At 47.4% G+C, this 26,820-nt stretch overlaps 1 protein-coding gene across 3 annotated transcripts in view; it reads left to right on the forward strand.

Annotated features, from left to right (window-relative positions):
- CD82 (CD82 molecule) overlaps positions 1-24,607 on the forward strand; it is a 63,475-nt gene extending 38,868 nt beyond the window's left edge. For all 3 annotated transcript variants that reach the window (XM_077818576.1, XM_077818577.1, XM_077818578.1), the window contains 7 exons: positions 1,067-1,139; positions 5,008-5,132; positions 8,693-8,767; positions 15,458-15,565; positions 19,491-19,679; positions 21,428-21,511; positions 22,063-24,607. In XM_077818576.1, coding sequence (XP_077674702.1) covers positions 1,067-1,139; positions 5,008-5,132; positions 8,693-8,767; positions 15,458-15,565; positions 19,491-19,679; positions 21,428-21,511; positions 22,063-22,137 — 729 coding nt within the window. In that variant the 3' untranslated portion in view covers positions 22,138-24,607. The remainder of the gene's footprint in view (positions 1-1,066; positions 1,140-5,007; positions 5,133-8,692; positions 8,768-15,457; positions 15,566-19,490; positions 19,680-21,427; positions 21,512-22,062) is intronic.
- Positions 24,608-26,820: the final 2,213 nt, after the last annotated feature.

Raw genomic sequence — 26,820 nt, forward strand, 5'->3', positions numbered from 1 at the left:
ATCCAGAATGGGGTATCTGGGCACTGAAGAATTCGCTGTTAGAATTAATCCAATATAAAAGATGCTGTGGTACAAGGTAGGTGTGTGAAGTGAGGGTTCTGTCTCAGTATAAGGGCCAGGGAAGCTGTGTGCATGTAACAAAATGTAATTCTGAGTCAATCTGGTGCCTCTCTAGCCTCTCATCAGGAACACAAAGCTACAGAAAAGTGCTACTACTAATCCTCACCCCAGGCCGGCTGTGTGGTAGCTGGGGATGGGCTGCTGCTGCTTCTCTCTGGAACAACCAGCCCTTTCTAGTCTGTGCTATCCCCAGAGGTTGTCAGCTGGCTGATGCCAGGGGAGTGTTGTCTGTTCAGTTTTCCTGTCACGTCTTGGCCCCATTTCAGGGGCTCAGCTGCCACCCGCATGCACCATAGCTTGTAGCTTTGTTCCTTGGAGATGAACTTTCTGGTTGTGCATGTTACTCATAGGAGCCTGAGCTCAGCAGCACTGATTTCTGCGTTTGATGCTTTGCACCTGTGGGCCCAAGTCTCAAATGAGAGGTCTGGCATGTCCGCTGAGCTAGCTCATCCTCCCTTGGAGGGTCCCTATTGCAAGGTACCCCATCCCTGTGAAAGCACAACCCTGGATCAAGCAGCAAGGCTCTGTCCAAAAGCTCCTGTAAGGTCTACCTGTGTGTGACACATACCTGCCTCTTGCTGCTCTTTCTGGACAGCATTGCTCTGTACTTGTACAGCTTGTGCCTTGAGACTCCAAGCCTTTCAGAGCAGAGAGCCTTTTTACTGTCTGTTCAGCTCTCCTCCCCTGCAGCACCATATAGAACTCAAGCACTACATGAATAATCTCCAAACAGCAGAACCTAGAGCCCGTGTGCTGCTAGCTGGGACGACTACTTCCAGGAGTGACTGTTTAATCTTGCTTGTTCGTGGGGAAGGGTGTGTGATGGGTGGGAACAGTGGGATACTGGCTGTTTAGCTGTTAGCCACCAGTCCCCCACTCCCTGTTTTGGTTTTTTTGTTCTATTTGTTTTTTAATTAGTGACTTTCACTCTTCTTGCTTTTTTCAGATCCTGGGTGCTGTGATCCTGGGCTTTGGAGTGTGGATCTTAGTCGACAAAAGCAGTTTTATTTCAGTTCTGCGTAAGGCCATGATTCATTCTCCTTCCTTTTTATCTTCTGATTTATATCCTGTGGGAGATCTGTCCCTCTGTGTATTTTAGCTCTTTAAATACAAAGGCATGGGTGGGACTTCTACGGCATAGCAGCGCAGCCAAGGAACATCTTTCTAAGCAAAGACTGGCTTCTGGCTGGCTTTTAGAAGAACATCAGTAGTTAATGAACTTGTTTAGAGGGGCTGTTGGATCAGTCCAGGGAAAGTGACCTTAAAGTGTGCCCCATTAAGAGAAACTACTTCTAAATAAAAGCTCTTGAGAAATCCCAGATCTGTTCCCAGACATAAGTTCCAGATAAATACATTACAAGCCATGTGGCTGGACCATTGCTACTTGCCAGGCCCCCAGTTCAAATGTGTTCTTACTTTATCTAGTCACTTTCAGTGTGCCTAGAGCTGTGCAGCGAGACAGCTTCTGCCTGAAATAGTTAATCCACAGAGGATATGGGTCTTGGGAGACAGCAAAAGGAGCAGCTGATTCTCAAGCTGTTTGCTGAAATGCAATGGATTACACATACATACATTAATTTTGGTTAATAACTGGGACTCTTATTTAATTCTTAATTGGAGCTTTTTTCCTCTCACAGTTCTTAAACCCACCTTCTAGCCCAAAGTCCACAGCCCCCTGCATGTATAGTAGTAATCTCCTCACTCACAAATAACCAGTCAGGAAAGGTGACCTGGGCCTGTTCAGTGGGGTCAATGCGTTCTGTGCCAGCCCAAAAATTGAACTAGCTTAACCAAACCTGGGTGGGATTTAAAGGGCTTTTGGTTAGTTGGTAATTGCCACCCACAACAGAGGTCATTTGTTTGTGGCTCTCTTGTATTTAAAGTATTATGAAATAAAAATACAATAAAAAATAAACACTTCCCACATCTCCAGAATTGTTGATCAAGGCTGTGGTGTGAGCCTAGCCTTGCACACACCCTACCATGATTCAACTTTATTCCTGGGAGTGAGGAGTAGCTGCCATGCTGCATCCAACTCGCTATCCAGTGACGACTGCAGGTGGCATTGGCTACCCAGCCATGTGCCGTGCATCTGTAGAGATGTACAATTTGGACACCATGAGGAGGCTTTCTGGAAAATGTGACCTGGTTATAGGGTTCCATCCCCCTCCCCTTCACTAAATGCTAGAACAGCCCCAAATCATTGATGCTTGTATGATTTTACTGCAGCATCTGGGTTGCTACTTCAGCCTCTACAAGGGGAAGAATCCCAAGGGGGCTACAGCAATGAGGTTGTGAATGGAGATGCATCCCTTTACACTTGCAGCCGTAGGGGTTTGCTCAGGGCCTGTCTACTTGCAGCATTCCAGAAGAAGACACCTGTTCCTATTAAACTGGATGACACCATAAGTCTGATTCAAACCTCTGTTGGCACAGCACCATTGAATCACAGAAGATTAGGGTTGGAGGAGTCCAACCCCCTGCTCAAAGCAGGACCAACCCCAACTAAATCATCCCAGCCAGGGCTTTGTCAAGCCAGGCCTTAAAATCCTCTAAGGATGGAGATTCCACCACCGGCCTTGGTAACCCATTCCAGTGCTTCACCACACTCCTAAAACTAACAAAATGTGCGGGACACATTGACTTGACTCGCTGCACTTTGCTCTGCTTGGCCTCAGAGTCTTTCCGTGTCTTTGCTCTGTTGTTTTCCCATTTTACCTTTAGTCTCTGCTGAATGTGCACCACAGGGCTTTAGGCTTCCTTCCTTGAGATTTCCAAGCTAAGTTCTTTCTCTGCCCTACTCCCCTCTTTGCTGTACTACTTTCTTCCTCCCCTCTGCTTTTAGTAATCCTGCCAGAGACTGGGGAAGAATTCTGCACAGCAGGGCATTCCAGCATCCTGCCAAAGGGGCCTACGTGTCCCTGTTCTCCTTTTGGCTGCCTGCCCAGAACAGGGGAAGACATGGAGCAAGGGGGAATGGAAAGCAGGAATCTCCTGCCAGTAGAGTCTGCAGAGCCTTCCTTGGAGAGCCAAGATGCTGCAAGCAAGGAGCCTAGGATCTTTTGAAGACTTTGGCTCTGGGGTTGGAAATAACTTTTTTTTTTTTTTTTTTTAAATTTTTTAATGTGGAAATGGCCCATCAATTGCTTCCTAGCAGCAAAGCTGTTCAACAAGTGTTCAAAAGCCCCAATCGTGCCTGCATTGCAATAGGGGATTTGTGGAGCTCTCTGCTAACATGCATGAGTGTGAACTTGGACTTTGATTTAGGGTTACTCCCATAAACACTTCACCCTGCAAGGCAAACCTGTCCAGTTACAGGGCCGAGATGTGATGTCTTGATGCATCCAGTCCCAAAGCTGTTGGGATTTTTGTTTTGTTTGTTTGTTTGGGGGGGGTGTGTGTGTGGAGGGAGAGAGGGCAGGGAGTGTGCTAATGTGCTTGATAATATATGGTGTGGGATTGTCTGCCAGTCTGGGTTAAGAGCTGGCTCAGGCTATTCCAATGAATGACTCTGGCCTTCATGGTTACCTGCCTTCCTTCCAGAACATGCTAGTGGAATGTGTTTCCAGTGCCAGTTGGGTATGTGTTACAGCTGTGTTAAGGGGTGGGGGGAGGTTTGGGAAGGGAAATCTCTGAAGCTGTCCTGGACCTAGTCTTGATTTTTAAAGCAGATTTTGTTTTCTGGGACTCCCAACCTAGGAAGAGGCACCACCAAGCTTTTTAAGTCGTGTAACCTCCCTTACTGGTCACGCGACATACAGAATTCCCCAACATCCTGAAACTCCTGTGTTGCTAAATGTCTTTCTTGGGCACTGTGAGGCTCCTTATAAGCTGGTTAAACCTGCATTTTACCTCCCTCCCACCTCTCCATAGGGGTGGGCAGTCTCCAAGGAATAGTCCTTCTATGACCAGCATAAATGCAAGCCTCTGTTCTGTAGCTTCCGCAATTGCTATTTAAGGATGGTTGGGAAGGAAGTGAAGACTGAAATAGCAGCTGAGCCCTTCCCCTATAAGGTTACACCTTCCAAATTGCGTTTAATACAAATGGAGGCAAGGGGGCAGCATCCATTCCAGGAAAGTGCAAGGACTGCCAATGGATTGTGCAAGAGGAGCTACAATTAGGCATGATCTGTATTAAATCTGGAATAATTGATCCTTGCACTCCTTTATACAGCGCTGGCTGGCAACTGGCATCAGAGCATGACATTCAAATTGTCAAGTAACTCAAATACCTCTTATCTTGGCCAGCCAACACCTGCAAGCCAATTGGGAGTCCAACTTATAGTCTCTCTCTTACACTCACATGGAAAGGAGCATTTAGTCATCTGGTCCTTCACAGTATTCTTTTCCTGCAAATAGATGAGAAGAAACTGGAGAGAGGAAACTGGACAAGAGTGTTTATAAAGTTGGATTGTTAATGTGAAAAGGCCAATGAAAGAGATAGTATTTAAGTAGGGAAAGGGGTAGAACTTCCCCCAACATTCAGTTATTGAATATTAAGAATTTGGGAAATAGTGATGAGGTAGAAAGGGGGTGTGTGTGCTCCTGTCCCATCTCTAGGAGTACCAGTGTCTGCTCTCTGGTCAGTCCTCCATTGACAGAGTCAGGGAATTATAAGTGAGACAAGAAGCTAAGATGTGACTAGTCTTTTACTGAGATTTACAAACCGACTGAATGAGTGACTGCAGGTTCAAGAGCGTTTGGGGGAAGGGAGGCAACCTTTATACCCACAGACAAACTTTTCTATTCAGGTTTCTGCCTTGTGCCCCTGTCAACCCTCCTGCAGCCATAGGTTTGGGCCTTTAATGCTTGTGCAGGCACTAATCAAAACGCTTGACAGTAAGTGCTTGTTCGATGGCTGACTCTTCTCCTCCCTGTCTCCCACAGAGACCTCATCTGAATCGCTAAAGGTCGGTGCATACATCCTCATTGGAGTTGGGGCCGTCACCATGCTGATGGGGTTCCTGGGCTGTGTTGGAGCAGTCAATGAGGTCCGATGCCTCTTGGGTCTGGTGAGTGAATCATTGCTGCCTTTACTCCACGTTCCCAACTTCTCTTCTGGTTATGCCCCTGTCCTCTGCTTCTCCCTGGCTCGGTGATCTCCTTGCTGAGAGTGATGCAGGAGTGAGTCAGTGTCTGGGGACTGGAACCATCAGCAAGGCAGCCTCAGACTGGTTGGGGCTTTAGTTTGCCATCTTGGCTACCTTCTCTGCATTGTATACATTTTTTTTTTTTCTCTCCACATCTCAGTAACCAATTATGCAGAAAAGAAATGTCCTCTGTGACCTCTCCATCCTCCTTGCAGCCCTGAGAGAACAAGGCTATGTGCCAGCAGAGATGGATAAAGGGGGTGGGTGTGAGGAGAAGAGACTTGCTTCCTGTTGCAGTGCAGGTGTAATGGGATGTGGGGTGCAATCCAGGCTAGCAGGGCTGCCCTTAGGATTTATGGAGCCCTATGCAGCAGTATTAAACTGGTGCCCCTATGCCAGACTTGGGGTACAGCCACCGCCCCCACCCATGGACCCCCAGAAGAACCTTCCCCCATTGCTGACACACACTGAGCTTTCTACGCAGCAGATGCTGCAGCAGGCTGGGGTGGGGTTGTGGGGAGGGACGAGGCATCAAAGGATACCAAGCTGCCCGGCCTACCTCACGGTGGTGGAGAATCACAGTTCCCCGCAGAGACCCCGTACCCTCTCCCTCACGCAGAATGTGCCGCGCTGGCACATTTGGCTCCGTGAATACGGCCCCTGCCTAAGGAGACCACAGCATGCGTTGGGTGCGCGGGAGCTGACCTGTTCTTACCTGCTGTCCCGGTGGTGCCCCAAATTTTCAGGTGCCCTACGCAGCCACGTATGCTGCATGTGCCAAAGAACGGCCCCGCAGGCTAGTAAGGGGTTGTCTCCGCTTTCCTGTAATCCTAGGTTCCTTACAGTGCTTTGCTGCTTTAGCTCACAGCCAGCCTACAAGCATGCAGGCCACACCCTTGAATGTCTGGATGCTGTGTAGCCAGCCCTGGTTCAGCAGCTCTGTCCCACGCAGCCTGTCTACAGACCCACTCTGTCTTCCACTGGCCTTGGTTAAAACCAGGAATGTGATCCCAGTTTCTCCCCTGCCCAAAAAAAAACCTACCCCACAATATTGTGCTGTGCAATGCCCAGCCTTCTCCTGAACGGCTCAGATAAATGTATGTCTTTTTCCTTTTAAAGACCCAAAATCACATCACAGCTTATTTAACTTACAGGGGTGAATACACTCTTCCCTTCAAACACAGCACTAAGTTGCTTTATAGTACAAATAAAACAAATACACTGGACCCTCGCTAGAATATGTGTCTATATAGCGCGAATTCACATATAACGCGGTTGTAGCCATGGATCCCAAATTTAATTACTTTACTTACAATTCATTTTAACATGGTCCCGGCTATAATGTGGTCCCCGTGTTAATGCGTTACCGCGCGTGGACCCAAATCCCGTGTTCTAGCGAGGGTTTGGTGTATATTAATAGGACATAGGTTAAGTGATGCCAAGTAAAAGGAATACAGTTAGAAAGTGTTACAAGAAAATAAAAGGGAGAAAACACATCTAAAAATCTATAACTTACATCGAGCAAGGTACAGGCTTTGTTTGAGATGGTTTTTCTCAGTTCCCAGGGACTTCAACCCCCACTTGATTGAAGGATCCATCTTTATCTTGCAAGAACTGTTTCCTTGTGTCTGTGAGGGATGCCAAAGATGGCTTCTGTTTTTTTTAATATCTTCCAAAGTTCGATGCTTTTGTTTCAAGAGGCAGGATGCCCTCATGCTGTTTTTTCCCTTGTGGACTTCCCATCCTCCTGTGTATAAATGGGGCTTCCACTGTTTTGATTCCACCATGCTTAATTTACATAGGAGACCGGTAAATAGCTGCCTTCTCTCCTGTCTTGGGGGGAACCTGTTTCTTCCTATTTGGGAACAGATTTTAAAGCATGATGTCACTAAGTATCCATATTTCCTCAGTGTTAATGCATATATTTCAAATGATATTGATCACCAGTGTGTCACTAGGTTTCAGAAAAGACCTCACTCTGTACCTTTTTTATAACACCGTAAGTTTGTATACAATCAGTTGATTTAATTGCTTATCAGCTGAGGTTCAGCCCCCCGTCTTTATAGCCCAGTAAACTTTGAAATGGATTCTTCTGAGGGTTACCCCTTAAAATATAGTTTTATTCGAGCTGTGAGGAGGGTGACATGGAGCAGGTGGGGAAGGAAACTCCATGCTCTTCCTTCCACTGTTTGTTAGCAAACAGCTTTGTTTATGTAATATGTCTTTGCCTGAAGAGCCGGTTGGTCAGAGAATCAAATACACATTCCTTTGTCTAAGGCAGACCTGCTTACCAACTCCCCCCTGACGTGCCTGGTTTAAAAACACTTTAGTCATAAGAGTTATGGATATATGCTAGAATTAAATCAGTGTCCATACACATCATTACATTAATGATCAGTGAGTTATCAGTTTTCAAATGATACTCCCAAGGTGCATTTTGTACAAAGATTATTACAGTAGTGTGTAAGGTGCAAATACAGGGCTGGTTAGAGTCACCCTCTCTTACAAAGCTGCCGGAGCGTTAGCCACTGGTTGACCTGGAGGCAGCAGGTCAGAGTCCTCTTTCTGGACAGGAAATCTGCCCCTCACCCTTCCCCCTCTATATAAAAGAAACCTGTTTTGTCACCTTTGTTTATGCACCATCTCCAAGACATATATTGGAGGATATCTATACTTTCACCAAGAGTTAGTGCAAACATTTCAGTGACCCTAATGACCAGTGGTATTAGATTTCAAACTATATTACGTAACCTTTTAAACAAATATCATGACACCAGTGTGTGAGGTGTTTTGTGTGTTGGGCCTGTCACAGAGTAGTGAACCCCAAATGGGCCTCAGTCTCCTAGCAGAGCTGAGTTCTGGTGGTAAATGCAGAAAGCTTAAGATGTCCCACTAGGAATCTCTCCTTGCTGCCTTACTCTGGCTCTTTCAAATGGCTCACTGTGAAGTCTCCTCTATTCCATGGATTGGTAAAACTGACTTTAAAAAAATCCCTGGAGCTCGTGCTCCTTCTGAGCACACCTGCTGAGGAGAATGTCCAAGGCTGTGCCACATAGCCACCCCTCAATGTGGTGTCAAGAGCAACTTCTGTCAAAAGCCATGTGGGGGATGGGAGTGGTCTGAGCACCATCATGTTCTGTCACATGTGGACACTGTAATTGGGGCTCCCCTACCTACCAGACTGGCTCATCTCCCTGCTGTGGAGTCTGCTCCTCCCCAGGCCCAGCAGCTAGCCTAGTGGTGGAGGTAGTGCTTCAGGCCATGGCTGAAGTGTATTGGGCCGCTAACTCTAGCTAGTTCTGTTAGCTCTTCATTTTCATGATCAGCCAGGAATCTCCAGACTGAATGCTGCTTACTCCTGTATGAAAGGCCTATATTGTCAGGATTTGCCATGAGCCCTACTGAGGCTGCTGCCCATTGATGTAGACTTGCTTGGGGAGCCAGCAGAGCTAACACCTTCTCCTCTTCTGTTTGTTTTCTAGTACATCACCTGTCTCCTGCTGATCCTCCTAGCTCAGGTTGCTGCCGGGCTACTCATCTATTTCCAGCAAGATGCAGTAAGTTTCATTTCCCTATAAGCCTTCAAGAGACACAAGGGTTGGTATTGGGACAAAGACCTGCAATGCATTCCTCATCTTATCTGGTTTGGGGCTGGGAGCTCTTGACATAACCAGGCTGGGAAAGTATGTGCAGGCAATGCAGTCAGGGCATCAACACCATACGCAATCTGCCCTGTTGTCCAGTCTGTCATAGAATCATAGAATATCAGGGTTGGAAGGGACCCCTGAAGGTCATCTAGTCCAACCCCCTGCTCGAAGCAGGACCAATTCCCAGTTAAATCATCCCAGCCAGGGCTTTGTCAAGCCTGACCTTAAAAACTTCCAAGGAAGGAGATTCCACCACCTCCCTAGGCAACGCATTCCAGTGTTTCACCACCCTCTTAGTGAAAAAGTTTTTCCTAATATCCAATCTAAACCTCCCCCACTGCAACTTGAGGCCATTACTCCTCGTTCTGTCATCTGCTACCATTGAGAACAGTCTAGAGCCATCCTCTTTGGAACCCCCTTTCAGGTAGTTGAAAGCAGCTATCAAATCCCCCCTCATTCTTCTCTTCTGCAGGCTAAACAATCCCAGCTCCCTCAGCCTCTCCTCATAAGTCATGTGTTCTAGACCCCTAATCATTTTTGTTGCCCTTCGCTGGACTCTCTCCAATTTATCCACATCCTTCTTGTAGTGTGGGGCCCAAAACTGGACACAGTACTCCAGATGAGGCCTCACCAATGTCGAATAGAGGGGGACGATCACGTCCCTCGATCTGCTCGCTATGCCCCTACGTATACATCCCAAAATGCCATTGGCCTTCTTGGCAACAAGGGCACACTGCTGACTCATATCCAGCTTCTCGTCCACTGTCACCCCTAGGTCCTTTTCCGCAGAACTGCTGCCTAGCCATTCGGTCCCTAGTCTGTAGCGGTGCATTGGATTCTTCCGTCCTAAGTGCAGGACCCTGCACTTATCCTTATTGAACCTCATCAGATTTCTTTTGGCCCAATCCTCCAATTTGTCTAGGTCCTTCTGTATCCTATCCCTCCCCTCCAGCGTATCTACCACTCCTCCCAGTTTAGTATCGTCCACAAATTTGCTGAGAGTGCAATCCACACCATCCTCCAGATCATTTATGAAGATATTGAACAAATATGATTCTATGATTCATTTACTACCTATTGAAGCCTCATGACCTTCATCTATTGAAACTGCTTTTATTGCAGCTTTCTAGACTAGGGATCACATCTTGTCTTGTGATCTGTGCAGCAGCATCTATATTTCTAGAGCTCTAAGGGAGTAGGACAAAAGTGCTGATCCCCTTCAATGCATTGCAACATCCAGTCCCAGTCTTAGGTTTTTTCCCCAAGGCAGCTCCTCCTCTGACCTCTAGCTGGTCAGTGAACACTTGGCTAAAAGATAGATCATGTGGCTAGTGGTGACTTATAATTGTGCTGCTCCTGGTCTGACAGGATTTGTTTTACACTGTTTTAAAACCCACATTAAGTCTCAGAGCTCAGGTCTACAGACTTGGGCTCACACTACATTACTAAAAGAAGCTGTGTCGATGTTTGGGCTCTGAAGCCCAGGGAGTGGGGTGGATTTCACAGCCCAAGAGCAAATTTCTGCATAGCTGTTTTTTGCACTGCAGCATGAGCCCTGAGAGCCAGAGTTTGTAGACCTGGGCTCTGAGACTTGCTGCTGTGCTCCCACTCAGCTAGCTTGAATTTCCTGCAGTGGGCTGTGGTGATCAAGAGCAGCTGTATGAGCTGGCTTCCTAACCACCTGTGGTGCACACATGGCTTGCTCTCTGCTGTTTTGATTGCAAATTGGGGTGGGGGAGGGGAGAGAAGTGGAAACAGTGACCAGCTGGTGTGGGGAGCAGAACAGGCATTTGCATGTGCTGCATCATAGAACAGCCCCAGCTCTGATGCAAATTAGGGGGTGGGAGTAAGGGGAAATTACTGCTTTCTCCTGGCTGTGATCAGCTGTGGCTCAGCAAGGCAAGTGTTTTCTTGCCACCCACCCCAATGCTCTCCTTAACACTCCTTCCTCTCTGCACTGTTCAACACTTCACCCCAAAAACTGCAGGGTTTTGTCTAACCTGGAATTTCTTGCAAGCGGCTGATATTGGCAGCAGTGTAGGGGAAGAAGCCAGGGACTATACAATAAAGGCTCCTGCAGCAAGGTGGTGCCAGTATACACCCAGTAGCCGAGCTGCTTGGATTCCTTTATGTGGAGGAAAGGGGGCAGTTCGGCTCCCTAGCTGAGATTCCAAACACTCCCATGCCATCCATCCAAGGCAATCGAACTCCATGTGGGCTGCTACATTGGAGCCTTTGGGAGGATCCTTTAAACCTGCAGTGCTATGTGCTCTGTGGGGTACTTGGGGGTGCTGCTCTGAAGATCTATGCAAGTGTTATTGGCTAGGATTTCTCCTGCCCCTCTGACTGGCAGCAGGCCATGCACTTGTGGTGCTGTGAATGTTACTTTGTATTTAGTGCCCCTTCTCCTGAAGGAGTCCAAAGAAAGTACTGTAAAGTATGCTGAGAACTACACAAGACTCAGTCTCTTAGCATGTAGGATACTTTCCACAATGACGTTCTCTTTGGTTCAAGAAACTTGGCTAGGAAATAACTTTCAGCGATGGACCGTGAGGGGTTGGGGTTGGTGATGTTTAGGAAGAGGGCACTTCAGGCCTGAAATGCGGTGTATGTGACAAATCTATACCTCCACTTCTCAGTAGAGATGTCCGTACCCCATCTGGCAAAGCTGCTCCCAGGAAAGTACAATTTGTCCAAAAGTAAATAATACCAAGCGCTTTTCATCAGTAGATCTCACAGCGCTTTACAAAGGAGGTAATCTCACTGCCTCAGTATCCCCAGTCTCTAAAATGGAGATAGAGGGGGTGAAAAGACTTGTCCAAGGTCACCCCGCTGGTCAGTGGCTGAGCTGGGAGTAGAAGCCAGGTCTCCTGAGGCCCAATCCAAAGCTAGGTCACATTGCTGCTGTATGAAACGGTTAATTAAAAGCAAAACCTGAGTGACTTCTGAGGTTTTTCTTTCCCTGCCTTCCCCTCTCCTCCAGGTCTGGTTTTGGCTAGGAAATGTTGTATCTTCCTGTCCCTTCCATCCACCTTAGTCTAAAGTTCTGGCCCATCACGTAATAAAGTCAAGGTCCATTGCCCCAGGGTTGCCCTAGCAACAGATAGTACCCCCACCCCATCCTCCAGCAGTGTGTAGTGGCAACGAGGCTTCCACACCACAGTGTCTGTGGGAGGCAGGTGAAGTATCCTCTCCACTGTAGATATGTCTGTCTCCAAAAAGTGTTCTTAACTTGGGTGAGCTGACAGGTATTGGTTTAGCAAGGGTTAAAATAGCAATGACTCTGACAAATCCAGGTTCAACCCCCAGCTTAACATCAGTGAAAAGCAGAGTTGACATCTGTTCACTGCTGTTTTTTAATCTAAGTTAAGAACACACCTTTGTTTTGCAGTGTAGACTCTACGCTAGGTGTAAGGCTGTCAGCACAACCCCCCCCTTCTTCCTTATGTTTGCCTCTTGTTAATGAAACCAGTGCGGGCTCTTTGCAGCTGGAAGGGGTGGGAAACTGGTAGCTCCCAAAATAGTGATATGCATTTGACAAGCTACATTCTACTCTTTAAACTGTAGGTTGCTGTTTAATGATCAATCCCAGTTTCTATCACCCCCTGCCCCTCCATAGATCATAGAATCCTAAACACTAGTGCTAGAAAGTCCCTTTTAGATCTCCTCTAGCCTAGTTCATCCCCAGCTCCATTGCATCATGGGCATCAACAATTTTCTACAAGTAAGTTGCCAGGAAAAAAAGTTTGAAAACCACTGTCCTGTGCTATATTCTGTAGGACTTTTGCAACCTAGCTCTAAATGACTTGGGGCATAACAACTCTCCTATTCGTATTTGTCAATTGTGTGGTGTATGCAGAGGCTCGTCTCTGGCTAAGTGGCTGTAACGTGTGCCTCAGTTGCAGGATTGGAACTGATTTGGGAATAATCTCCCAAAGCGGGGATGGGAGCCCCATCACTTGATATGCATTGAAAACTGGACCTGACAAAAACATAATGTTCCAGAGAGAACGATCTAGTGTTGGTCCTAGAGAGATGGACTGGATGACCTATGGGGTCTCTTCCATAGCTAGATGCATGAATAATATAGTGAGTGTAACCATGCAGGCCAGACTCAGATTTCTTCCATTAGTGCAGTGATTACTGTGGAAAGCTGCACAAACCAATGAAAGGGAAGTTGAGAAATTACATGGCCACTGTTACATTGGGGGGCAGCAACCTCCTCATGCAGCTAACTTTAAGCCATTTCCTACTCTAGCTCTATATAGCACCAGTGATGCACAGCAGTGGGTTTTTTTGGGGTGTTGAAGGGGGCTGGGTTTTGAAAGTGACCTGCAGACAGTTGCTCAACATGCTTTTCCAGCTTGCTGCTCTTTCAGTTAGTTGTCTTGGCGACACACAGGGGGCTAGGTGTTAACTGTGGATGCCTGTGTTCATTCTTGGCTTGCTCTGCCAGTTAAACTTGAAAACAGGTTGCCCTAGGTTCACTCTCCAGAACTGTACTTTCTGTGTAATTAACCACACCCCCCCTCCCCCGGATTCTTTCTGAAACACCCAATAACCCTTGGTTTATAATTATCTGCAGTTCCTTGCAATGCTGGTATAATGCCAACAGACCCTGGTCGTTGTCGGGTGGGATTGAACCTGGGGCTTCTGGAGCTTAAAGCATGAGCCTCTACTGCATGAGCTAAAAACCAACTAGTTGTTGGCTGTAGAGCAGACTTATTTTGTGTCTTTAAGTGATCTCGGTGCCACTAGATTGGACAGAACACCACACCCAGGAGGTGTGTGGGTTACACTTGTACAAAACCCCCTAGCTTAGAACTAGAGCCACTTGAGACTCTTCTCCCTTTCCCCCCAGGCACCACTTCCTCATGTGATTTGCACAGCAATAAAACAAGCTGTGCGTGAGCAGAGCTTTTCCCTGAGCTCTGAGGGGCTCAGATCTGGGGCTCTGGTTCAGGCCCACGTCATGCTGTCAGCAGTTTTGGTGTGGGCAGTAATGGAGCTGATCAAAATCTGGGACTGAAGCACTTAAACAGGGCTCAGTCTTTTTGCTAAGCTGACCTTGCTTTGACTGAATGTGCAGGCTGGCAGATGACTTCCTGGGTGGGGTTCAGGGTAGAAGAGTAGCTCTTCTTGCCTGCCTCTGTAGAGGTGTGTGGAAGGGAAGAAGGAAGGAGGCCCAAAGATTCAGTAACCTTTTGAGCTTACTGAAGCAGCAGAGGCCAATCCCATTAGCAGGAACCAGGTCACATTGCTGTCATTTCCCCTGGAGTTGGAGAACAGGGTGGGGGGAGAAGTTTGCCAAGAATGAAGGGGAAGAGGGTTAGAAGTCAGCTGAGGGAAGAGGAGAGGTCATGTGACTTCTAGCTGTGTGGCTGAACCTGACTGTCCCCACAGAAAGCCGATCTGCAGATTCCCTAAGAACACAGAGTGCTGCCTGGTGCTGGGAGTCATGAACAACCCTGGCTTTGAGATGAGCTTTGCCCTGAGGCAGCTTGTGCGGCTGCAGCAGTAAATATTATTGCTGAAGCTGGCTGGGCCAGGTCACTTTATACCAAAAAGTAGATGGCTGATCCAGGCAGGTTACAGTAACCTTGGGTTGGCTTGGAAATGCTGACTCCAGCACCACATCAGTGGGGGTGAAAAAAATGGGCACCACTGAACTTGATGGTGGGGGGGGGGGGAAGAGGGGGCATTTCAAATGCTTACAGTGGACATCAACTCTGCTCCTGGCTCTAATGCAGTCTCTAGTTTTCCCCCATGCTCCTTCTGACCTGATCCTTCCCCTCTCCCCTGGCAGCTGCTGCTGTATCCAGAATAGTGACTGAGGAGGACCTCAGACTCTTTTAGGCAGTGGGAATTGAGGGGGAGAGGAAGAGAGAGAGACTGACCATGAGGAAGGTGTCACTGAGAGTGACAAGCAGAGCAAACTAATCAGGCTCTGGGTGGGTATGAATGGCAATATGGTGGTGGGGTATTTACTGATGGGGAGGGAGATCTAGAGCAAGGTATGTTGGGAGTTTACCATTTGCATTCTGAGATGCAGCTGGGCTCTCCAGTTAGTAGGATCTGTCAGTAAATTACCAGCAAGGGGTCTTGACTGCTGTCTACTGCCCTCACCCAAGGCTGAGTAGGGAAACCCTAGTTTCATGACTTGGGTTCTGATTCCCACAGTCCTGGGTGCAGATACAGTGGTCTGTCCGGGTGGGTCTCAGGGAGGAAGCTGGCCAAACTTCCAGCTGCACCACCTTTCCAGTCAACTCTCCCACCTTGAAAAGAGGCAGAGGGAGTCTGCACACCTCCCTGTGTGTAATCTTGCCCTAATGCCCAGCATCTTCATTTGAACTTGGTCAGTCACTGCGGATCTCAATGTACTTTGCAAATACCCTGGGCTTTGAGGCTTCATTAGTAAGTCAGCGTGTTTAGCCTCTCTGTACTGAGAGGGGAAACCACTTGGCTAAGTCTGCAGTGAGAGTTGCACAGCCAGGCTGATAGTATCCCATCTTTAACCCTGGAGAAGCAAGTGCAAACTCCAGAGCATGGGCAGCAATCTTGAGTGACCTGTGTTTAACCCTCTTGTCTTCCATTTGCCAGCTGAAAGCAGAAGTGTCCATCGTGGTCCGTGACCTCATTCGGGATTATGACCCTCATGATCCAGACAAAAAGAGCATCCAGGATGCATGGGACTATGTACAGGAACAGGTGAGTCATTGCGTGAGGGATGGTGAGGAGAAAAGACAATGCTGTATGTGGTGGTGGGGTGGCAAACATTGGCATTGGACAAAAGTGAGATGCTGCTAGAGTCAGACTGAGAGTAGGGGCAGGTGCTGGGTAAACTCTAGCAACCCCTTCTCTTGACTGCCTCTCAGCCTGTCTCATGGCCCCCACTCTTCCAGTCCTATGCAGCCCCCTTCAGTGATGCCCTCCAGCCTCCTTGCCAGTGGATTTCAGGAATCCCTTCCCTAGCCAGTTGCCCTGTGTCTTAAATCTCTCTGTTCACAGATTCAGAGGTCAGAAGGGATCATTGCGATCCTCTAGTCTGACCTCTTGTGTAATACAGACCACAGAACTTCCCCAAAGTAATTGCTAGAGCAGAGCTTTTAGAAAAACATCCTATCTTAATTTTAAAAATGGCTGGTGATGGCGAATCGACTTTGATCCTGGGTAAATTGTTCCAGTGGTTAATTACTCTCCCTGTTAAACATTTCTTACAGTCTGGCCCTGTGGTTCTCGCCTGGCATTGCTCTCACCATGCTAGTCTCCAGCTGCAGCACTTGGCTCGTACACTAGGAAGCTGTTACTGGAAAGGACTGTTCCTTGTTCTCATTCGTGTTTGTAGAACTGTGCCTGTTGAGGAGGGGAACTGCACTGGGCCCTGCCATCTGGCCAAGCAGCACAACCAGCTGTATAGGGTTTGAGTGCCTACCTGCTGAGAGGCCATCTTGGCTGCTGTTCTCAGGCAAGGCCCTGCAGCTGCTGGACCCGAAGGGGTAGGGGTGGAGAGTGGGTACTGCATCGTAGGTAGGACAATGGGGATTTGAGCCTTACTCTCCAGAGGCACCCCACCCCCACTACTTTGCACTCCTTTACCCCAGCACCAAGCCATGCATTCATACTCCACTGACTCCTTTTGCTGGGATTAATTTCTTTGGTAGTGCGCTAATCTGAAGGTTTAATGCCAGGCAGCCCAGCTGAATCTGTTGCCCTACTCCCTAGGGTGTTTTATCTTATCTGCAGGTGCCAGCATTGCTGGGAGCCTGCCAGCTGCCCATGGGTTCTGCTCTTGGCATCAAGGTCACTGCCTGAACAGCTGGTGAGGAAAGTGAATGTCCTGGTTCAGCATTTGGGCATGCCAGAGTCATGTTTACCTAGCTCCAGTACTGTGATGGGAGTTTGCAGGCAAACCGGAGAATAAGGGCCCTGCCTTTGAGAGCTTGCAATCTAGCCAGGATAAATGGATGCAGTAAAAACAAGGGACACTCTAGTACCATGGTTCTTGTTTGTTTCAATGTCTATGCTTTCTGGAAAGAGCATACTCTAAGAGGTTTGGCTGGGAGAGTGGAGGCATGACCAGACCAAGTCAGAGAGGGGGTTTCAGGCATAGAGGGGAAGGCAATAGGACAGAGAGCAGGACAAAAAGAGAAAAGGATGAGCTTGAGCATGTTGTGGCAAGAGGGGCAGTGAATTGGAATGCATAGGCTCCCCCAGCAGCTCAAATGGGGCAGTGTTGTATTCTCAAAGCATAAATGTGAAGACCAAGTACTCCTGACTCCAGGTGTCTAAATCAGCCTCTTAACATTTCAGTTTTCATCCTACCTATTGGGGATTAAAACTCCCACGCACCAAAAAGCACTTCACATGGTCTATGGGGCAGATGGGGATGGAGAGCCGCATTGTGTAGGTTTCTATTGGGATACTAAAGGAAAAATCCAAGCCACAATCTGCCATCATAGTCTTGCCTCTTTGACCGCCTTACAGACAACTGACTGGGCCATGGAGTTGGAGTCCCCTGTCCTCCTCAAGAATCCATTTCAGCAGCAGGGAAGCTTGCATCCCCAAAGTCTGTGCTGGGGATAAACAGGAGTCTAGTGTCTGGGATCCAATGCTGTTCATCAGCACTAGAGTCCCTGTGTGACCATGGGAGGGTGTGTGGCACAGTGGGTACTGTCTGGAGCATCTCTGAAATATCGCATCATTGCACAGCTTGCTCAAGCTGTCCAGACTCCCAATCTCCTTGCATTAGAGTTAGCTCTTCCTGGAGACTGTGTTAGTGGAATTAAATGTTCCAATTCAAGTCTTAAATATCAGATGCTGGCTCTAAACTGGAGTCTTTTAATTGTTCAAGCACCAGCTCTGGCATTTTCAGGACTCTCCACTTCATTAAATTGTCGCCTTGTTTAATAAATAAATCCAGTTTAAGCTGGAGGACTTGCTAGTAGGCCAAGCATCTGAATCCCTCCCTGGCTTCTACCTGGTGAGCTTCTGGTAACCTTTTTGCTCAGATATTATGGTGGAAGCACTTGGCGACTGAATGATGGGTGTTGTGTATAAGACAGCTGGCTAGACCATAAATTCTGATTTACGTGGCCTTGGGTAGACCTCATGGGGGAATATGCTTCCCACTGAAGCCATCAGCTTTCCATGTGTAGATGGAGGAAGATAATTGTCTGGCCCCTGGGATCTTTTTGCAGATGAGACAAAATTTCTCCCAGTCTTGTCTCTTCTTCACCACCCCATTAGCCTATGCATTCTGTTTTGAAACAGCTGACTCAAGCTGTTTCCATGCATCTGAGGAAGCGGGTTTTTTACCCACAAAAGCTTATGTCCAAATAAATGTTAGTCTTTAAGGTGCCACTGGACTCCTCATAGGTTTTTTTTTTTTTTTTTTTTTCCCCAAACTGATGACTAGGGTGGGTCCGAAGTTTTGGGTAGACATGGTAGCAGGTGGGCTCCATCTTGTGGTGGCCAGCTGTTACTGTAGCACTTAAATTTCAGGGGCTGAAGATCTGGGCAGAAGAGGATGAACCTTGCATTGATAGAACTTTTTTGCAAGTTAACTTTAAGGCTGCTACTTTACTTGTTCTCCAAAATGTTCTGGTTTCTTACAACCACAACATCTAATATTATTATGGAAATGGTACACTTAAGGAGAAGATCAAGTAAATATTCAGAGTCTGTACAATCTCAAGTAAAAACATGTAAAAATACTGCTTAACTGTGTCCCCTACGTGGTCTACAGATTTGATTCTGGGAAGGGATTACCTTGCCAACATAAAGGCCACAAAGTCTCTCCAGCTCACCATGCATGCCTTCTGCCATCTTCCCGCTCTCACCCATTATTCGCCAGAAACATCGCCATCTTGCCCTGCCTCGTTTTGTAGTAGCACCCTTGCATTCAGCACCATGGTTTTGTAATGAGCTGGGGGTAAGAGGAGATAGCCTCTTTTAAAAACTACAGGGGAAACTAGTGAAGACCTGAGTTAGACACAATCTTGTGTGACTCTATATCAGTGTGAGAGGGTTTTGGTTTTGGTTTTTTTTAAAGGCGGGTGGGGGGGGGGATGGGTGAGGTAGAACACACTTCTGATACTATCACTCATAAAGTGACAGTACCAGAATGCCTTATCAGTGTGTGTATAGAAGCATGACTTGAGTATAAGTCATATGGTCTATGGACCTCTAAATGTCTGCCTATGCCTTCTTCCTAGAGGTGAGGCTCATATGCTCCAACACACTAGCTGCTCTGCTTGCTGGTTCTTGTAGTCTGTGTCTTACACTTCTGGATTGAAGATGGGACGCTGCAATTTCCTCTCTTTTAAGCACATTAGGTGTGGCCCTCTAACTCATGGCTAGCTGCCAAAATGGCCCTCACGCAGGTAAAGTTTGGATTGGTGCCTCTGTTCTAAATGGTTACCCCATGCACACATACTTCTGATATGACCTGGGATGCTAGAGGCATGTTATTGTTATGGAGAAGAAATCAAAATCCAGCCCTTGCACTTCCCATTTTGTTTCCTACCTGCAGTAGATATTGCATGGAGAAAGCCTGTCCCTACCCACTGTCAGCCCCTCCCTCTCTTTTACCAGCCAAAATATCTAAATGAGAATACTTTGTCTTTGCTCTTAGCTCACTTGCTGTGGCTGGATTGGGCCACAGAACTGGACGGAAAATGAGATCCTCCTGAACACAAGCCTGACTTCCTACCCCTGCTCCTGCTCCAATGTCTCAGCTGACGGTCAGCATAAGAGTGGCTTCTGTGACTATGTTCCTAATAATAGGACTGTGTCAGTTGCTGACTGGCCTGTTTATACAAAGGTGAGTCTGAGCCTCATGGGACCTGTATGGGAACTATCCATTGTGTGATTCCCTGGTAGTATTCTAAGAGAAGCTAGAGACAGAAAACTATTATTGAGGTCATCTTGTCCTTAGAGTCCTGGAGACACTGCAGAGCCCTTCTAGGATACATTTTCAAGGGCTTGGCTCTGAAATGTCCTAAGCAATGGGGCTTCCACCCCTTCTCTGCTGATGCTGCTCTACAGCCTGATAAATCTCACTGTCAGGAAAGTCCGTGTCATTCCATGTTTCAGAAGGAGAAACAGGAGCTGTTCCCTTTCCCGAAGGACATAAGAATGGCCACACAGGGTAAGACCAGTGGTCCATCTGGTCTCCGAAAGTGGCCAGTAGCAGAGCTTCCGGGGGAGTATAGAGAATAGGACAATTGGAGTGATCTATCCACTGTCTTCGTCTTCCACCTTCTGGCAGCCAGAGGTTTAGGGTTGCCCTGAGCATGGGGATTATATCCCTAACCATCTTTGGCTAGTAGGTCCATCCATGACTATCTTCCATGCACTTATCTAGTTCTTTTTTGAACCCTGTCATACTTTTGGCCATTGCAGCATCCCATGGCAATGACTTCCAGAGGTTAATTGCGCGTAGTGTAGGGAAAACTACTTCCTCTTGTTGGTATTTAGCCTGCTGCCTATTAATTTCATTGGGTGACCCCCTGGCTCTTGCATTATGTGAAGGGGTAAATAACACTTCCTTCTTCACTTTCTCCGCACCTTGATGATTTCATAGACCTCGATCATTCTTTTCTAAGATGAACAGACCCACTCTGTTTCCTCATATAGAAGCTGTTCCACACCCCAGTCATTTTTTTGCCATTCTCTGTACTTTTGCCAATTCTAATATCTGTGCTGAAATGAGGCAACCAGAACTGGACACAGTATTCAAGGCATGGGTATACCATGAATTTATATAATGGCATTAATATTTTCTATCTTGTCTTCTATCACTTTCCTAATAGTTTTTAACGTTCTGTTAGCCTTTTTGACCACTGCTATGTATTGAGCTGAAGTTTTCAGAGAACTATCCATGGTTCTCTTAAGATCTTTGAGTGGTAATAGCTGACTTAGAACCCATCACTATGTGTATAGCTGGGATTTTTTTTTTCCAATGTGCATTATTTTGCACTATCAGTGTTGAATTTCAAATGTCCATTTGTTTCCCAGTCACCCAGTTTCATGAGATTGCCCCTGTAACTCTTCCCAGTCAGCTATGGACTTAATTATCTTGAATAATTTTGTATCCTCTGCAAACTTTACCACTTCACTGTTCACCCCCTTTTCCGTCCCATTGAATCGAATTAATATGTTGAACTGCACAGGTCCAAGTACAGATTCTTGGGGGACCCTGCTGTTTATTCCTCTCCATTGTGAAACTGACCATTTATTCCTACTGTTTCCTATCTTTTAACCAGTTACTGATCTATGAGATGACCTTCTCTCCTGTCCCATAACTACTTAATTTTCCTTAAGAACCTATGAGGGACCTTATTATCAAAAGCTTTCTGAAAATCCAAATATACTGTATCAGCTGCAACACCCTTTTGCCCATATTTGTTGACCCTCTGGTAGAATTCTGGTAGCTTGGTGAGGCATGACTTCCCTTTACAAAAGCTGCTTTGACTCTTCCCCAACAAATCATATTTATCTGTGTCTGATAATTCTGTTGCACCCTTCAGATGTTTATAGACTCTCTTACTCTACTTCTTTCCTTCCTAGGGCTGCATGAAGAATGTGCAGAGCTGGTTACAGGACAACCTTGGCATCATCCTTGGAGTCTGTACAGGTGTTGCTGTCATTGAGGTGAGTCTCCACTACCCCTGCACTCTCTAACCTAAACATTGGGCCACTTCTTCAGGTTCTGGGGACCTGGCCAGGGTGGGACCACAGCTCTGATGCTCCCTGTGATGGGTTCAAAGCTCCAACAGCCAATGAGAGGACCCTTCAAACAGAATGTTCAGTATCCGTAGGTTACGGATTGGAAGGTGAATCTATCCAAGTACTAGCAGCTGTTCTGGGAGTGTCTCTTGTCCATGGTCTTGCCAGCGTATCTGGTAGCTGGGAATCCATTGTGTCCATAACTAAGAAGAATGTGGGTAACTAGTCTCAGTTAGTGAAATCCGAGTGATATCTGTATGAAAGGCTAAACCAGAGTAACAAAGATTTTAAGACACCTCTTTATGCAGCACAGTGCTGTGTCCTCATGCTGGCTGTTAACAGCCCATTGTGGCAGCAGGACCAGCTGTCTGCCTGTCTTGCACTCTGATCCCAGTTATCCCAAAATGCTTGCTTTTCCTGTTGACCCTGCCTGTTTTCTGACACACTCTCTTTTTTTCCCAATGCCTGTTTTCCAGCTGTTGGGGATAGTGCTGGCCATTTCACTCTGCAAGAACATACACAGAGAAGAATACAGCAAAGTACCCAAGTAATGAGTCTTCTGATCCTAGAGCTACCCCACCGCAGAGATGCAAACAGAACATTCCTGCCTCATCCCCCTCACACTGACCATTACTCCAGTGAGATCCCATTTCTCTCAAAACACTGAGGAACTGTAGTGGCACAATACAATATGACTCTTCTGGTGATCAGAGCCCTGGGCAGCCCCTCTCCTGTCTCTGGATAGTTCCTACTCTGTGAAGCGGGCCATTTCTCTATCTTGCATCATATGATCTGATCAGCCTGGGAGGGCACGAAGTTTTTACTGCTAACTCCATGTTTAACAGTCTCCTTCCCATCTTCATTCCCTTCCAGTCCATCAGGCCAACAATAGAATAATCCTCCTCCCCATGCCACCTCTGTTCACCATGTGAGCTGGGAATCCAATGAACCAGCAAGAAGACTGAGGGCTTGGCCTACTGGTGGTGGTGATGGGTAATCCGTTGTAGTACATTGTGGGTGAAAGAATGCTTCCCTTCCAATTAGCTTCACTTTGTCTTCTCCCTGCCCTTACCCCCATCCAACTCAGACTGAATCTGAGCATACAAGGTTCTAGACAGACACCCCTGACTCCCCAAAATCATTCCTCCCATTTTTTTTGGAGTAAACCAAATGCTGCCTTCCATGTAGCTCCCTTCTCCTTCTCATTAGATTAGAAGCCTCCTGGAAGGAGCCAAGCCCATCTGTTCCAAGTGTGGACCATCCAGCAGCTTGTGATGTCATTGCTGAGCTGCTCTTGGAACACAGGGAGATGGGTCTTGGGCTTTGCTAATTACATAGCCCCTTCTTCCATCCCTAGTCCTCCCTTTCACTGGCTCCCTGTTGGCTCAGTGGCACTTCAGAGACTGACTAGCACAGGTGTCTGTGGGCTCAGCCCTGACTGGCTCTGCTGGGCATGTTCTTAGGTTGCCAACTTTTATAGAGGTGATGACTGACTATTTTTCCAATATGAAATCTACGATTTTTAACACTGTGGTTTTTTAATTATGATAAGACAAAAGCATCTGTATCTCAATTGCTGGCCAGGGAGGGATGGCTGTCCCTGGAGTCCTGGTCATGGGGTACAGGGAGGAGTTTGTCCGTGTTTGGATTGCTAACTAAGTGCCTTGGGGCCTGGAATCACTCTCATTGGTATCTGGATCATGGGCTTTAAGGGGAGTTGCTACAGTGGGTATCCTAATAGCTGGCTCCACACAACCGCTGATGGTTGGATTGCTGGCTCTATTCTAGGTGAGGAAATGGGGTGGCTTGGTGCCTGGACATCTGGTTGTGTGTGCAGTGACAAGGTCGCTGCTGACTGAGACCTGGGGAAGAAGGGGAGTTACTGCTTACAATATTCAGAGTACTAGCTTCCATTCACCCTCCTCTTTAGGCCCCGCATCAAAACTCCTGAAACAGCCAGCTTGTGACTGCAGCTCTAGTCTTGCCTACTGACCTTTGCCTATTGCCTTCTTGGAAACCCAAATGAGGTTGGGGTGTTCACGCTCATGGCGCATGTGCTGCCCAATTTTGGGGATCATAAAGGGACAAGTGACACCTACCAACCTTGGACATGTTGGCATCTCTATAACAAAGGGAAATGGATCTGGTGATTGTGCTGACTGTGGCCAGCAGCAAGGGGCAGCTCTAATGTACCTTGGGTGAAGAAATCCACCCCCCCCCACCCCGAAAGGAGCTGTCCTGGGGTCCCTAATCTCTCTCACTGGCATAGGAGGCTTGGGGGAGGGATGCTCTTGCAGTGGTGGATGGAAGTCCTTGCCCTTGCAAGGGAAGGTGTGGGCTATTTTACTTGGCCTGTGGAGGCATTTCTAGCTATGGAATGTGATCCTGGTCTTGGGTACAGGGGCCTGGTGGGTGAGTCTGCCTTCAATAGCAAGCATGAAGCCCTATGCACTGGCTCTCCAGGCATAGTCTCCAGTTCCAACTAAAGGGGTAGGCTGGCTGGCTAGCTACTCCTCCCTTGGCAGAGGGTAAAGAAGTGCAGAAGCCTCCAGGGAATTGGTAGTCTCAGCAGTGGGCCAAGGACTGAATGGTCCGTGGAGACTGCACTTCCCTTTCGCCCCAGATGCCATCCCTCCAGGGAAAGCTAAATCTATATAGACTGGCAGCACTGGGGAACGTTGCTATTGCATTTCTAAGGTGATTTGAGTCTTTCTTTCCTGAATCCCCCTCCTCTTTGTACAGATCCCTCCAGCCTAATGCTTACAGGGGTGGCACTTTTTTATTGCTCTGAAGTGAAGCTAGCATCCCCCCCATCTCTTGTAGTAACTAGAGGCTTGTACCCTAAGGTGGTTTATTCGTTGGCATCTGAACTGGAGAACAAGAGCCATATGCTGAGCAGAAAGGAAGTGGAGCCCCTGCTGAGCTTTTCTTTGTCTTTTAGGGACCTCTTCCTACTGGAAGAAACGCATGTACAGATCTAAAACATAGAGCGTATTTCTGCAATAAAGAGATTTACTTAAAAAACACCACAACCCAACCCTTGTGCACTGCAATATTTGCTCTGTCCTTTCTCCTTTTGTATAAGAATCTCCTTGTGATGGTCACACCACAAGGGGGCTTGGTCATATGGTAAGAAGCACCTGGAATTGACATCTTAATAGGGCAACAGGGGCTGCCAGCGAGGCCTGCCTGTGAGAGATTCCTGGTGTGGTATTGTGGAAACCTCTCCTCCCACAGTTTGGAACTTTGGGTGAGGGGTGCTTTTTGTTCACTAGAAATTGGGTGTTTTGTTTTTTTGTTTCTTACTCCTGCCCCCTGCCTACAGCTGTAATAGCACATCTTGTTTTCAAGGCAATTACTGTATTCAGGGCTAAATAAACTGGGGCTGGAGGTACTTGAATAAGCACCACTTAGTTTAGCCAGGGTGCCATCTGTATTGCGTTAACAGAATCCAAGAGCTATAATTCCTCCAGTGAATATGTGCTTTTCAGTTACTGACCTTAGAAGGCCTCATCACACTATGCCCACAGCAACCATGGAGGCCTGACTGCTTCCTTCTCACCCAGCCACCCTGTCTAACCCCAGATTTCCTCAGGGTCCTTGATCCCACTCCCCCTTGCTCATAGGTACTTACTCTATGGGTGCTCCAGGGAAAAAATAGTGCATGGTTAGCACCCAACAGTGGCCCTGCGGATCAGCACCTTCCCCTTCTTTCCCCCCCCCAACCCAATCTGCTACAGATCAGCTGTTCAGCGGCATGGGGGAGGAGCAGGGGCAAAGTGGGGGTAGGGACTTGGGGGAAGGGCCTGGCATGAGTGGGGTCAAACACCCCCTAGGAACTGAGGAAGTCCACACATATGCTGTTGCTACACTCCACGCTCTAAGTGAGGCCTTTCACTAAATGGAGACATCAAGATGAGGAGGAGAGTGAGAAGCTGAGGCAGCCAGAGTTGTTGTGGTCTGGTTGGAGCATTCTCATTACTTCAGTAAATCAGCACAGCAATTGATCTGAGCGCTGTAGTTACAGAGAGGTAATTCTATGGTGACTATGCAAACCACTCCACCTTGGATAATCAGAGTTCAGATAATTGTATAATTGAGAAGTATGCAGTTATGAGCAACAGGTAGAGTTCCCTGTTTGAATGTTCAGACATGGCATGTCACTAAATGCACACATGCAGGTGTAAGACTGTTTTCCAGGGTCCTGTGAGCCCTCAGAGCCCCACAGCCACCTGTCACATGGAAAATTAATAAATGGTAAGTATTATAGCACTTTACATGTTCAAAGGCCTATACAGCCCCAAACTTCTCTAGTTGTTGACATCCCAGTGAGGTGGATGGGTGGAACTAACCCCATTTTACAGAGGACAGTCGCAGTGGAGGAAATGATGTGAAAAGGTCAAGTGACTTACCTGCAATCACACTGTGATCCCTGGCTCTGCCACCAGCTGGAAACCAGGAGTCCTGATATTTCCAACTGATAGGGCCCTACCAAATTCACAGTCCATTTTGGTCAATTTCACAGTAATAGGATTTTAAAAGTAGTTAATTTCATGATTTCAGATACAACATACTGAAAAGTTCAGATTTAAGTAACTGTAGGGGTACTAACCCAAAACTGGGGTGTGAGGGGGTCACAAGGTTATTGTAGGGGGGTTGTGCTATTGCCACTCTTGCTGCTGGGGGCAGCGCTGCCTTCAGAACCGGGTCATGGAGAGCAGTGGGTGCTGGCGGGGAGCCCAGTTCTGAAGGCAGCACCATTGCCAGCAGCTGCGCAGAAGTAAGGATGTGATGACATAGTATTGCCACTCTTACTTCTGTGCTGCTGCCTTTAGAGCTGGGCCATTGGCCAGTAGCCGCCACCACTCTCTGACCACCTGGTTCTGAAGGCAGCACAGAAGTAAGGGTGGCAATACTGCAACCCCTGTACAATAACCTTGTGACCCCAACCCCGCAACTCCATTTTGGTTCAGGACCCCCAGTTTGAGGAACACTGGGCTCCCCTTTGAAATCTGTATAGTATAGGATAAAAGTACACACAAGACCAGATTTCACTGTCCGACACGTTTTTCACAGGTGTGAATTTGGTAGTGCCCTCCCAGTTCACCACCCTCTTTCTCTTCTCTGCATATTACAAGACACAATGTACTGTTTGGAAACAAAATTATTGAACTCTAAGAGGTCGGCTTTAGTCGCACTAGGGCCAAGACTAGCTGTGTCCCTTTCCACTAGTC

Source organism: Eretmochelys imbricata, chromosome 6 (assembly GCF_965152235.1).
Source record: "Eretmochelys imbricata isolate rEreImb1 chromosome 6, rEreImb1.hap1, whole genome shotgun sequence".
Taxonomy (NCBI): Eukaryota; Metazoa; Chordata; order Testudines; family Cheloniidae; genus Eretmochelys; species Eretmochelys imbricata.